The following is a 14907-nucleotide window of genomic DNA, read 5'->3' on the forward strand; positions in this document are numbered from 1 at the left end:
TCCTGTGTAATAATCTTCATGTCTGCTGTTACTTCCTGTGTGATAGTCTTCCTGTCTGCTGTTACTTCCTGTGTGATAGTCTTCCTGTCTGCTGTTACTTCCTGTGTAATAATCTTCATGTCTGCTGTTACTTCCTGTGTGATAGTCTTCCTGTCTGCTGTTACTTCATGTGTAATATTCTTCATGTCTGCTGTTACTTCCTGTGTGATATTCTTCCTGTCTGCTGTTACTTCCTGTGTGATAGTCTTCCTGTCTGCTGTTACTTCCTGTGTGATAGTCTTCCTGTCTGCTGTTACTTCCTGTGTAATAATCTTCATGTCTGCTGTTACTTCCTGTGTGATAGTCTTCCTGTCTGCTGTTACTTCCTGTGTAATATTCTTCATGTCTGCTGTTACTTCCTGTGTGATATTCTTCCTGTCTGCTGTTACTTCCTGTGTGATAGTCTTCCTGTCTGCTGTTACTTCCTGTGTAATAATCTTCATGTCTGCTGTTACTTCCTGTGTTATAGTCTTCCTGTCTGCTGTTACTTCCTGTGTGATAGTCTTCCTGTCTACTGTTACTTCCTGTGTGATAGTCTTCCTGTCTGCTGTTACTTCCTGTGTGATAGTCTTCCTGTCTGCTGTTACTTCCTGTGTAATAATCTTCATGTCTGCTGTTACTTCCTGTGTGATATTCTTCCTGTCTGCTGTTACTTCCTGTGTGATATTCTTCATGTCTGCTGTTACTTCCTGTGTAATATTCTTCATGTCTGCTGTTACTTCCTGTGTGATATTCTTCATGTCTGCTGTTACTTCCTGTGTAATATTCTTCATTTCTGCTGTTACTTCCTGTGTGATATTCTTCCTGTCTGCTGTTACTTCCTGTGTGATATTCTTCATGTCTGCTGTTACTTCCTGTGTAATATTCTTCATTTCTGCTGTTACTTCCTGTGTGATATTCTTCCTGTCTGCTGTTACTTCCTGTGTGATATTCTTCATGTCTGCTGTTACTGTGTGATAGTCTTCCTGTCTGCTGTTACTGTGTGATAGTCTTCCTGTCTGCTGTTACTGTGTGATAGTCTTCCTGTCTGCTGTTACTTCCTGTGTGATATTCTTCCTGTCTGCTGTTACTGTGTGATATTCTTCATGTCTGCTGTTACTGTGTCTTCCTGTACGTTTCCTGTTCTTAATGCCTTTACCTTGTTGTATTCCTCAGTGAGGAGATGCTGGGTATGCACGGGAGCATCCAGGACTATCATAAGTGTTCCCTGGAGGTCCCTCTCAGATTACTACAGGTTAACACACTACAGAATCTGTTGGCAAGGGACGTAAGTAGTTCATAATACCAATAATAATACACACCACTTCATCTGTGCCATCACTCATTCATATATCTTTATGTACATATTCTTTATCCCCTTACACGTGTGTGTATAAGACAGTAGTTTTGGAATTGTTAGTTAGATTACTCGTTGGTTATTACTGCATTGTCGGAACTAGAAGCACAAGCATTTCGCTACACTCGCATTAACATCTGCTAACCATGTGTATGTGACAAATAACATTTGATTTGATTTGATCAGATGATTTGATCAAGTACAATACATTACATTTTAGTAGGGTGTATGTGATCATGCCATTGCAAGTGTGTGCACAGGCACCAACTAAGATATACAGGACTAAAGGTTTCACACGGCTTTCTTTTGAGTGTTGCATTCCCACCCAAACGGTCAATCAGTAGAACATTAACCAAGGAGAGACAGACTTCAGGGCTCTGTCTTCAAATTGCTCATGTTGCAATGGTCTCCTTCTAACTACCGGCTCTTGGCTGGCTTCTAGCCAGGACGCTTCCCTTCAGGGGGGGGCTGGTGTGTGTGAGAGAGTGAGAGAGGGAGGGAGGGAGGGAGGGGGCTGGTGTGTGTGAGAGAGTGAGAAAGAGACAGAGAGAGAGACAGAGAGAGTGTGGGCTGGTGTGTGTGAGAGAGTGAGAAAGAGACAGAGAGAGAGACAGAGAGAGTGAATGAGTGAGTGAGGGCTGGTGTGTGAGAGAGACAGAGAGAGTGAATGAGTGAGTGAGGGCTGGTGTCACTGTGAAAACCTCCACCCTGATTCCTAGACTTTGCTCTGTTTACCTCCGCGTCACACCTGGCATTTAGAAGCTATAAGCAAATGGAACGTTCATACTTTAAAGGTGCATTCTGCAATAGTTTCTTCTGTTCAATGTTTTAAAAATGTGGTGGGGTTTGCCAAATTACAGATTGTGGCTTTAAAGATGTCATTGGAGGCAGACTCATAAAAACTTGGCCTGCCTAAACATAATTAAGTTTTTGGTAGATTTGATTTATTGATCTGATTTTAATACCTGGTGTATTTATTTGACATGTTTGTGTATTCCTGGTTGCTATGTAGTAAATCTACTGTGTTCCTTCCGGAAGGTTGAGGACGACAGAGCTCAGTGTCACCTGTACCAACTCCTTGGCTCTGCTTGTGTCTTCAACACATCAAGGTACAATGCAGACTTGACGTTCCGCTCTATATCATTATGCTGTTGTCTCTTAGGGCACAAAATGACTGACTCAGCCCAAAATACTATTGATTATCGATGATCTAAAACACTATAGAGAGTCTTATTTATGCAAAGTCTCCACCTTTCACTTTATGAGGAGGGCACTGAAACATGTCAGAGTTTATTAACTTTGTTTCCATTGAACAAATAAAGGCATTTTAAGTCATTATCTTTTTGATACACTGTGTTTATTGTTCTCTCTCTGTCTCCCTCTCTCTTTTTTCTCTCTCTCTCTCTCTCTCGCAATCGGCCTCTCTCTGTCTCTGTCTCTCCCTCTCTCTCCCTCTCTCTCTCTCTCTCTCTCTCTCCCTCTCTCTCTCTCTCTCTCTCTCTCTCACAATCTGTCTCTCTCTCTCTCTCTCTCACTCTGTCACTCTCTCCCTCTCTCGCTCCCTCTCTCCCTCTCCCTCTCTCATTCTCTCTCCCTTTCTCTCGCTCTCTCTCTCTCTCCCTCTCTCCCTCTCCCTCTCTCACCCTGTCACTCTGTCACTCTCTCTCCCTATCTCACTCTGTCACTCTGTCACTCTCTCTCTCCCTCTCACTCTGTCACTCTGTCACTCTCTCTCTCCCTCTCTCACTCTGTCACTCTCTCCCTCTCTCACTCTCCCTCACTCTCTCTCTCTCTCTCTCTCTCTCTGTCTCTCACTCTCCCTCTCTCTCCCTCTCTCTCTCTCTCTCTCTCTCTCACAATCTGTCTCTCTCTCACAATCTGTCACTCTCGCTCCCTCTCTCCCTCTCCCTCTCTCATTCTCTCTCCCTTTCTCTCATTCTCTCTCCCTTTCTCTCGCTCTCTCTCTCTCCTCTCTCTCTCTCACTCTGTCACTCTGTCACTCTCTCTCTCCCTCTCTCCCTCTCTCACTCTGTCACTGTCCCTCTCTCACTCTCCCTCACTCTCTCTCTCTCTCTCTCTCTCTCTCTCTCTTTTTCTCCCTCTCTCTCAGGTTGAGCCTCCAAGAGAAGCTGAGTTGCTATAACAAGGAGGTTAACAAACTGATGAGGAGCAAGGTTAGTGGTTGGTTACAGTATATCCTGGGTTCAAATAGTATTGGTTCTCCTTGAGCCTTGACTCCAGTCATTCTAGGTTTTTGGAAAGTGAATTGTGGATTGTTTGACTGGTGCAAACTTGAAACCCCGCCCATCCGGCACTTCAGGGCTGGCTAAATCAAAGCTAGCTTCAGCTTCAGTTAGCTTCACATTCCAGCTCAGGCTTCGTCCGTACCAATGCAGTGGATATAATTCGTCCTCCTGCTGCTAACTCTGGCTTGTTAACTTCTTGCGTCGAGCCATCCCGGATCCGGGATCGTGAATACAGCCTCAAGCTCATTACCATAATGCAACGTTAACTATTCATGAAAATCGCAAATGAAATGAAATAAATATGCTAGCTCTCAAGCTTAGCCTTTTGTTAACAAAAACCAGAAAAGCATTCAAATAAAATCATTTACCTTTGAAGAACTTCTGATTTTTTTTCAATGAGGAGACTCTCAGTATGATAGCAAATGTTCAGTTTTTCCTGAAAGATTATTTGTTTATTAGTAATCGCTCCATTTTGTGCGTCACGTTTAGCTAAGAAAAAAACCTGTATCCAGGATTGTATAAATCTATCCGCAAGCTCATTAGCATAACACAACGTTAACTATTCATGAAAATCGCAAATGAAATGAAATCAATATGCTAGCTCTCAAGCTTAGCCTTTTGTTAACAACACTGTCATCTCAGATTTTCAAAAATATGCTTCTCAACCATAGCAAAACAAGCATTTGTGTAACAGTATTGATAGCTATTGATAGCTAGCGTTAGCATTTAGCGTTAGCATTCAGCAGGCAACATTTTAACAAAAACCAGAAAACCATTCAAATAAAATAATTTACCTTTGAAGAACTTCGGATGTTTTCAATGAGAAGACTCTCAGTTAGATAGCAAATGTTCAGTTTTTCCTGAAAGATTATTTGTGCAGGAGAAATCGGTCCATTTTGTGCGTCACGTTTAGCTAAGACAAAAACCTGTATCCAGGATTGTGTAAATCTATCCGCAAGCTCATTAGCATAACACAACGTTAACTATTCATGAAAATCGCAAATGAAATGAAATCAATATGCTAGCTCTCAAGCTTAGCCTTTTGTTAACAACACTGTCATCTCAGATTTTCAAAAATATGCTTCTCAACCATAGCAAAACAAGCATTTGTGTAACAGTATTGATAGCTATTGATAGCTAGCGTTAGCATTTAGCGTTAGCATTCAGCAGGCAACATTTTCAAAAAAAACAGAAAACCATTCAAATAAAATCATTTACCTTTGAAGAACTTCGGATGTTTTCAATGAGGAGACTCTCAGTTAGATAGCAAATGTTCAGTTTTTCCTGAAAGATTATTTGTGCAGGAGAAATCGGTCCGTTTTCTTCGTCATGTTTGGCTACCAAAAAAAAACGAAAATTCATTCGTCAAAACGCCAAACTTTTTTCCAAACTAACTCCATAATATCGACTGAAACATGGTAAACGTTGTTTAGAATCAATCCTCAACGTGTTTTTCACATATCTCTTCGATGATATATCGTTCGTGGAAGTGTGCGTTCTCCTCTGAATCTCAATGGAAAATGCCTCCAGTTGAAGATTACGCACCAATTTAGACAAAGGACACCGGGCGGACCCCTGGCAAATGTAGTCTCTTATGGCCAATCTTCCAATGATATGCCTACAAATACGTCACAATGCTGCAGACATCTTGGGCAAACGGCAGAAAGCTTAGGCTCGTTCATGGCACATTCACAGCCATATAAGGAGACAATGGAAAACAGAGCCTCAAAAATTCTGCTAATTTCCTGTTTGAGGTTTCATCTTGGTTTCGCCTGTAGCATGAGTTCTGTGGCACTCACAGATAATATCTTTGCAGTTTTGGAAACGTCAGAGTGTTTTCTTTCCAAAGCTGCCAATTATATGCATAGTCGAGCATCTTTTCGTGACAAAATATTACGCTTAAAACGGGCACGTTTTTTTTTATCCAATAATGAAATAGCGCCCCCATAGGTTGAAGAGGTTAACTGTATGTCACACCTGGCTAGTCGGACAACAAACTCTTTATTGAGACAATGCTGAAACATCAATCCATGGGCGAGTCAGAACTCTTTATTGAGACAATGCTGAATCATCAAATGTATTTATATAGCCCTTCTTACATCAGCTGATATCTCAAAGTGCTGTACCGAAACCCAGCCTAAAACCCCAAACAGCAAGCAATGCAGGTGTAGAAGCACGGTGGCTAGGAAAAACTCCCTAGAAAGGCCAGAACCTAGGAAGAAACCTAGAGAGGAACCAGGCTATGTGGGGTGGCCAGTCCTCTTCTGGCTGTGCCGAGTGGACATTTTCATTTGTGCCTGAAATCAAAATGAAAGAAAAGTTATCTTGAAAATTCATCAAGCTATGGTGTAAAATAGGCTTGTTAAAGTAGCTTCTTTATTTTATTAACTTATTGTTAATGCCTTCTTTGGTGACCTTATCAATGCACAAGCGCTTTTTTCCCAATTCTTATTTGATAAAGTAAAATATGATTTACTGTATATGAAGTTTGAAATGCATTTTGTCATGTGATAGTTGTTTTAACATGGTTCTCTTTTTTTTTACACACAAAAAGTGAATGAGAATAAAATATTTAATCAGTCGTCTTCGTTAAAGCTGCAATATGAAATATGAGTTATAGATCTGTCATTTACATTGAAATATGAGTTATAGATCTGTCATTTACATAGAAATGTGAGTTATAGATCTGTCATTTACATTGAAATATGAGTTATAGATCTGTCATTTACATTGAAATATGAGTTATAGATCTGTCATTTACATAGAAATGTGAGTTATAGATCTGTCATTTATGAAATGTGAGTTATAGATCTGTCATTTATGAAATGTGAGTTATAGATCTGTCATTTACATTGAAATATGAGTTATAGATCTGTCATTTACATTGAAATATGAGTTATAGATCTGTCATTTACATAGAAATGTGAGTTATAGATCTGTCATTTATGAAATGTGAGTTATAGATCTGTCATTTACATAGAAATGTGAGTTATAGATCTGTCATTTACATAGAAATGTGAGTTATAGATCTGTCATTTACATTGAAATATGAGTTATAGATCTGTCATTTACATAGAAATGTGAGTTATAGATCTGTCATTTATGAAATGTGAGTTATAGATCTGTCATTTACATAGAAATGTGAGTTATAGATCTGTCATTTACATAGAAATGTGAGTTATAGATCTGTCATTTACATAGACATGTGAGTTATAGATCTGTCATTTACATTGAAATGTGAGTTATAGATCTGTCATTTATGAAATGTGAGTTATAGATCTGTCATTTACATAGAAATGTGAGTTATAGATCTGTCATTTACATAGAAATATGAGTTATAGATCTGTCATTTACATAGAAATGTGAGTTATAGATCTGTCATTTACATAGAAATGTGAGTTATAGATCTGTCATTTACAATGAAATGTGAGTTATAGATCTGTCATTTACATAGAAATGTGAGTTATAGATCTGTCATTTACAATGAAATGTGAGTTATAGATCTGTCATTTACATAGAAATGTGAGTTATAGATCTGTCATTTATGAAATGTGAGTTATAGATCTGTCATTTACATTGAAATATGAGTTATAGATATGTCATTTACATAGAAATGTGAGTTATAGATCTGTCATTTACATTGAAATGTGAGTTATAGATATGTCATTTACATAGAAATGTGAGTTATAGATCTGTCATTTACATAGAAATGTGAGTTATATATCTGTCATTTACATTGAAATGTGAGTTATAGATCTGTCATTTACATAGAAATGTGAGTTATAGATCTGTCATTTACATTGAAATGTGAGTTATAGATCTGTCATTTACATAGAAATGTGAGTTATAGATCTGTCATTTACATTGAAATGTGAGTTATAGATCTGTCATTTACATTGAAATGTGAGTTATAGATCTGTCATTTACATAGAAATGTGAGTTATAGATCTGTCATTTACATTGAAATGTGGGTTATTTACATTGAAATGTGAGTGATAGATCTGTCATTTACATAGACATGTGAGTTATAGATCTGTCATTTACATTGAAATGTGAGTTATAGATCTGTCATTTATGAAATGTGAGTTATAGATCTGTCATTTACATAGAAATGTGAGTTATAGATCTGTCATTTACATAGAAATGTGAGTTATAGATCTGTCATTTACATTGAAATGTGAGTTATAGATCTGTCATTTACATAGAAATGTGAGTTATAGATCTGTCATTTATGAAATGTGAGTTATAGATCTGTCATTTACATAGAAATGTGAGTTATAGATCTGTCATTTACATAGAAATGTGAGTTATAGATCTGTCATTTACATAGAAATGTGAGTTATTGATCTGTCATTTACATAGAAATGTGAGTTATAGATCTGTCATTTACATTGAAATGTGAGTTATAGATCTGTCATTTACATTGAAATCAAGTCTAAGAAGCGGTAGATCTGTTCTATGTTTGCTATTTCTATGCTTCCTATTCTTACGTTTCTTTTTTCTGCGTCTTTTACATTCGGTTTTCTACAAAAGCTTCAAACAGCTGAAAATACAATATTTTGGGTTATGGAAATTATATTTCACAGCCGTTTAGATGGTACACTGATTCTCTACGCTGTACTTGCTAGTCTTCAGGCAAACTGTTCGAATTTTAAGAACCAGGAAATGACGGAGCGATTTCTGCATTGTGCAGCTTTAAATGAAAGGGGATGATGACGCAATCTTTGCACATAGTACTTCAGGACTCTGGTCTAGTTACAGCGATACACAGATAGGCTAACTGTGCAATCAAATATCCCAGTACAGCCCTATAGTAAATGCATAAGTTACAGCTTCAAATCAAATCAAAATCAAATCAAATCAAATTGCTTTAAAAAAAATCAAATCAAAAAGCTTTAAATGTCCTCAAGTTTTCTTTTGGCATCACAGTGGCAAACACAAACATGCACATGTTTCCTAATGTATGTCTATTATATTCTATGTTCTGTCTCCAAAGTGTGGCAGTAATCTTAACCTGCTATTGGATGAGGTCCGTACCATCATCAACCTGCTGTGTGGGATCTCTACTAGAGAGCTGGAGGAGGCTATCGGCAAGCTACGGAGGATTAAACCTGTAGCACTGGTACAAAATCTGCATATAACGTATAGCACTAAATACAGTAATGTAATTACTGTTGATTCCTAAAGCACTAATACTAAATCTGGATTCAATGTATAGCACTAAATACAGTAATATAAATACAGTTGATTTCTATAGCATGATACTAAATCTGGATTCAATGTATAGCACTAAATACAGTAATGTAATTACTGTTGATTCCTAAATCACTAATACTAAATCTGGATTCAATGTATAGCACTAAATACAGTAATATAAATACAGTTGATTTCTATAGCATGATACTAAATCTGGATTCAATGTATAGCACTAAATACAGTAATGTAATTACTGTTGATTCCTAAAGCACTGATACTAAATCTGGATTCAATGTATAGCACTAAATACAGTGATATAAATACAGTTGATTTCTATAGCATGATACTAAATCTGGATTCAACGTATAGCACTAAATACAGTAATATAAATACAGTTGATTCCTAAATCACTGGCTGCACATGTTGACATTATACCACATTCACAGAAAAAGTCTTTACTCTGACGGTTTCATTGTGAAAAATGCAAAGTCATGTTTCCTTGTTTGTTGTTCTCCTCCAGGACCATTTGGAAATGTACGAGTGTGAGACCTGTAAGTCCCATTATTAAGGAAGTCTATGAGATACGCTTGAGCTCAAACCAAGCATGCTGTTAAACAGAGGTTTAAGGTTAACCTACGTCTGAGAACATGCAGTGAGAAAAACCCTATTGTTGGCTGAGTGCTTGGCTGTGTAGACTATTGTAGTTTATTTAACAAACCAGATGTCCATATGTGACTGATTTTGGATGAACCCTCTGATGTTCTTGTATGTCTGTTGTTCTATACCTGTAGTCTGTTGTTCTGTAACTAGTCTGTTGTTCTATAACTGTAGTCTGTTGTTCTATAACTGTAGTCTGGTGTTCTATAATAGTCTGGTGTTCTATACCTGTAGTCTGTTGTTCTATAACTGTAGTCTGTTGTTCTGTAACTAGTCTGTTGTTCTATAACTGTAGTCTGTTCTATACCTGTAGTCTGGTGTTCTATAACTGTAGTCTGGTGTTCTATACCTGTAGTCTGTTGTTCTATAACTGTAGTCTGTTGTTCTATACCTGTAGTCTGGTGTTCTATAACTGTAGTCTGGTGTTCTATAACTGTAGTCTGGTGTTCTATACCTGTAGTCTGGTGTTCTATAACTGTAGTCTGGTGTTCTATAACTGTAGTCTGTTGTTCTATACCTGTAGTCTGTTGTTCTGTAACTAGTCTGTTGTTCTATAACTGTAGTCTGGTGTTCTATACCTGTAGTCTGGTGTTCTATAACTGTAGTCTGGTGTTCTATACCTGTAGTCTGTTGTTTTATACCTGTAGTCTGGTGTTCTATAACTGTAGTCTGGTGTTCTATAACTGTAGTCTGGTGTTCTATACCTGTAGTCTGTTGTTCTGTTCTATAACTGTAGTCTGTTGTTCTATAAGTCTGTTGTTCTGTAGTCTGTTGTTCTATACCTGTAGTCTGTAGTCTAGTGTTCTATAACTGTTCTGTTCTATACCTGTAGTCTGTTGTTCTATAACTGTAGTCTGTTGTTCTATACCTGTAGTCTGGTGTTCTATAACTGTAGTCTGGTGTACCTGTAGTCTGGTGTTCTATAGTCTGGTGTTCTATAACTGTAGTCTGGTGTTCTATAGCCTGGTGTTCCTGTAGTCTAGTCTGATGTTCTATTAGTCTGGTGTTCTATACCTGTAGTCTGGTGTCTGGTGTTCTATGTTCTATACCTGTAGTCTGGTGTACCTGTAGTCTGTTGTTCTATAACTGTAGTCTGTTGTTCTATCCCTGTAGTCTGTCTGGTGTTCTATACCTGTAGTCTGTTGTTCTATAACTAGTCTGGTGTTCTATACCTGTAGTCTGGTGTTCTATACCTGTAGTCTGGTGTTCTATAACTGTAGTCTGGTGTTCTATACCTGTAGTCTGGTGTTCTATACCTGTAGTCTGGTGTTCTATAACTGTAGTCTGGTGTTCTATACCTGTAGTCTGTTGTTCTATAACTAGTCTGGTGTTCTATACCTGTAGTCTGGTGTTCTATACCTGTAGTCTGGTGTTCTATACCTGTAGTCTGGTGTTCTATACCTGTAGTCTGGTGTTCTATAACTGTAGTCTGGTGTTCTATAACTGTAGTCTGGTGTTCTATACCTGTAGTCTGTTGTTCTGTAACTAGTCTGTTGTTCTATAACTGTAGTCTGTTGTTCTATACCTGTAGTCTGTTGTTCTGTAACTAGTCTGTTGTTCTATAACTGTAGTCTGTTGTTCTATACCTGTAGTCTGGTGTTCTATAACTGTAGTCTAGTGTTCTATAACTGTAGTCTGGTGTTCTATACCTGTAGTCTGTTGTTCTATAACTGTAGTCTGTTGTTCTATACCTGTAGTCTGATGTTCTATAACTGTAGTCTGGTGTTCTATACCTGTAGTCTGGTGTTCTATAACTGTAGTCTGGTGTTCTATACCTGTAGTCTGGTGTTCTATACCTGTAGCCTGGTGTTCTATAACTGTAGTCTGGTGTTCTATACCTGTAGTCTGGTGTTCTATACCTGTAGTCTGGTGTTCTATAACTGTAGTCTGGTGTTCTATACCTGTAGTATGGTGTTCTATACCTGTAGTCTGGTGTTCTATACCTGTAGTCTGGTGTTCTATACCTGTAGTCTGTTGTTCTATCTGTCTGTTGTTCTATAGTCTGTCTGGTGTTCTATACCTGTAGTCTGTTGTTCTATAACTAGTCTGGTGTTCTATACCTGTAGTCTGGTGTTCTATACCTGTAGTCTGGTGTTCTATACCTGTAGTCTGTTGTTCTATAACTGTAGTCTGTTGTTCTATCCCTGTAGTCTGTCTGGTGTTCTATACCTGTAGTCTGTTGTTCTATAACTAGTCTGGTGTTCTATACCTGTAGTCTGTTGTTCTATAACTGTAGTCTGGTGTTCTATAACTGTAGTCTGGTGTTCTATACCTATAGTCTGGTGTTCTATACCTGTAGTCTGGTGTTCTATAACTAGTCTGGTGTTCTATACCTGTAGTCTGGTGTTCTATACCTGTAGTCTGGTGTTCTATAACTGTAGTCTGGTGTTCTATAACTGTAGTCTATACCTGTAGTCTGGTGTTCTATAACTGTAGTCTGGTGTTCTATAACTGTAGTCTGGTGTTCTATACCTGTAGTCTGGTGTTCTATAACTGTAGTCTGGTGTTCTATACCTGTAGTCTGTTGTTCTATAACTGTAGTCTGGTGTTCTATACCTGTAGTCTGTTGTTCTATAACTGTAGTCTGGTGTTCTATACCTGTGGTCTGGTGTTCCTGTAGTCTGTTCTATAACTAGTCTGTTGTTCTATAACTACCTGTAGTCTGTTGTTCTATAACTAGTCTGGTGTTCTATAACTGTAGTCTGGTGTTCTATACCTGTAGTCTGTAGTGTTCTATAACTGTAGTCTGGTGTTCTATACTGTAGTCTGTAGTCTGGTGTTCTATACCTGTAGTCTGTGTTCTATAACTGTAGTCTGTAGTCTGTTCTATAACTGTAGTCTGGTGTTCTATACCTGTAGTCTGTTGTTCTATAACTGTAGTCTGTAGTCTGTTCTATAACTGTAGTCTGTTGTAGTCTGGTGTTCTATACTGTAGTCTGTTCTATAACTGTAGTCTGTTCTATAACTGTAGTCTGGTGTTCTATACCTGTAGTCTGTAGTCTGTTCTATAACTGTAGTCTGTTGTAGTCTGGTGTTCTATACCTGTAGTCTGGTCTGTTCTATACCTGTAGTACCTGTAGTCTGGTGTTCTATACCTGTAGTCTGGTGTTCTATACCTGTAGTCTGTTGTTCTATACCTGTAGTCTGGTGTTCTATACCTGTAGTCTGGTGTTCTATACCTGTAGTCTGTTGTTCTATACCTGTAGTCTGTTGTTCTATACCTGTAGTCTGGTGTTCTATAACTGTAGTCTGGTGTTCTATACCTGTAGTCTGTTGTTCTATACCTGTAGTCTGGTGTTCCATAACTGTAGTCTGTTCTATGTCTGTTGTTCTATAACTGTAGTCTGTTCTATGTCTGTTGTTCTATAACTGTAGTCTGTTCTATGTCTGTTGTTCTATATCTATAGTCTGGTGTTCTATAACTGTAGTCTGTTGTTCTATAACTGTAGTCTGTTGTTCTATAGCGATGATGATGCTCCACCAGGCCCTGGGCAAACTGCTGCACGTTTTCTTTGACAACTTCAGCTCAGACTTCAGGGGCCAGGACGTGTACCACAGCCCTCCTGTCTGTGACGTAGACCACAGCTCTGACATCCTCCAGCTCAACGTCGCAGCGCTCTACAGGCTACAACCCAACTGGTTAAACAGGTATTTCACGAGAGAGAGAGAGAGAGAGAGAGAGAGAGAGAGAGAGAGAGAGAGAGAGAGAGAGAGAGAGAGAGAGAGAGAGAGAGAGAGAGAGAGAGAGAGAGAGAGAGAGAGAGAGAGAGAGAGAGAGAGAGAGAGAGAGAGAGAGAGACCTCAACCTATTGTAACAGAACATTGACTGTTTACACAGACCTTTTTACAGCTCTGGAAAATCGGTGGATTCAACTAAAGTAGTCAAAACAGGCACATATCACAGTCTTTGAAAGTGAAACCTTTCTCAAATAGTTTGCTAGTCAGAGTGAAAGAAAAACAAAGACAACATTTCAGTGCTAGTACCTTTTTTGTTTTTTTTTAGTGCAGGAGGATGTAATCTGGCTGGGTGTTCTGTTCCGTAAGGGTTTTGTCAAACACCACAATACAACAATGGGTAGAGGAAGTGCAGTGAGGTCTAATGAATTTATTTTGGTCCTCCTCTTGTCTGTCGTTACCAGTTTTAATTACTTCTCCATTTCCTGTTCGCTGACGTATGGAGGGAAAGATATCTGCGAGACGGGCGTCTCTGAGAACATCAGCACAGCCTTGTCGCTTGGCAACAAGATTCAGTGTCATCGCATGTAAGGGTCTCTTCAACCAATGGGACTCAGTTATTTACATGTTATTCTGGAACCAACTTCACTTCCACTAAAATCAAGTCTCATTTCCTGCCGGGACTTTTCTTCCAGTTTTAGTCAATTTCACCCTTTTTTGAATTATGTAATCCCCCCCCCCCCCCCCGTTTAGAATATAGAATATGAATGGATTCGGATATACTGTGTATATATATCTGTGTGTTTTCAGGATGGTGTTCCCGAAACAGATCAAACAGCTACCTTATGAGTCCATGTTGACGATACGTCTCCAGGGGACGAAACAGGGCAAGTCTCCTGAACTGTTACGCTGGGCCGTCCTGCCTCTATACAGTAACAGGTAGGCTCTGTTCACCACATACAACGCTCTATCTATAATATCACTGGTTCATCTATAACACACTGGTCCATCTATAACACACTGGTCCATCTATAACACACTGGTCCATCTATAACACACTGGTCCATCTATAACACACTGGTCCATCTATAACACACTGGTCCATCTATAACACACTGGTCTATCTATAACACACTGGTCCATCTATAATATCACTGGTCCATCTATAATATCACTGGTTCATCTATAACACACTGGTTCATCTATAACACACTGGTCCATCTATAACACACTGGTCCATCTATAACACACTGGTCCATCTATAATATCACTGGTCCATCTATAACACACTGGTCCATCTATAACACACTGGTCCATCTATAACACACTGGTCCATCTATAACACACTGGTCCATCTATAATATCACTGGTCCATCTATAACATACTGGTCCATCTATAACACACTGGTCCATCTATAACACACTGGTCTATCTATAACACACTGGTCCATCTATAACACACTGGTCTATCTATAACACACTGGTCCATCTATAACACACTGGTCCATCTATAACACACTGGTCCATCTATAACACACTGGTCCATCTATAACACACTGGTCCATCTATAACACACTGGTCCATCTATAACACACTGGTCCATCTATAACACACTGGTCCATCTATAACACACTGGTCTATCTATAACACACTGGTCCATCTATAACACACTGGTCTATCTATAACACACTGGTCTATCTATAACACACTGGTCCATCTATAACACACTGGTCCATCTATAATATCACTGGTCCATCT

The 14907-nt window shown here is 38.7% G+C and overlaps 1 protein-coding gene across 1 annotated transcript in view; it reads left to right on the plus strand.

Annotated features, from left to right (window-relative positions):
• Positions 1–14907, plus strand: part of pik3c2g (phosphatidylinositol-4-phosphate 3-kinase catalytic subunit type 2 gamma) — a 54287-nt gene that overhangs the window by 7135 nt on the left and 32245 nt on the right. The window contains exons 7-14 of the mRNA XM_065022292.1: positions 1195–1306; positions 2414–2484; positions 3486–3549; positions 8618–8743; positions 9338–9368; positions 12939–13122; positions 13614–13736; positions 13960–14088. Of these exons, the coding sequence (XP_064878364.1) occupies positions 1195–1306; positions 2414–2484; positions 3486–3549; positions 8618–8743; positions 9338–9368; positions 12939–13122; positions 13614–13736; positions 13960–14088 (840 nt within the window). The remainder of the gene's footprint in view (positions 1–1194; positions 1307–2413; positions 2485–3485; positions 3550–8617; positions 8744–9337; positions 9369–12938; positions 13123–13613; positions 13737–13959; positions 14089–14907) is intronic.

Source organism: Oncorhynchus nerka, linkage group LG9a, assembly GCF_034236695.1.
Source record: "Oncorhynchus nerka isolate Pitt River linkage group LG9a, Oner_Uvic_2.0, whole genome shotgun sequence".
In the NCBI taxonomy this organism is placed as follows: Eukaryota; Metazoa; Chordata; class Actinopteri; order Salmoniformes; family Salmonidae; genus Oncorhynchus; species Oncorhynchus nerka.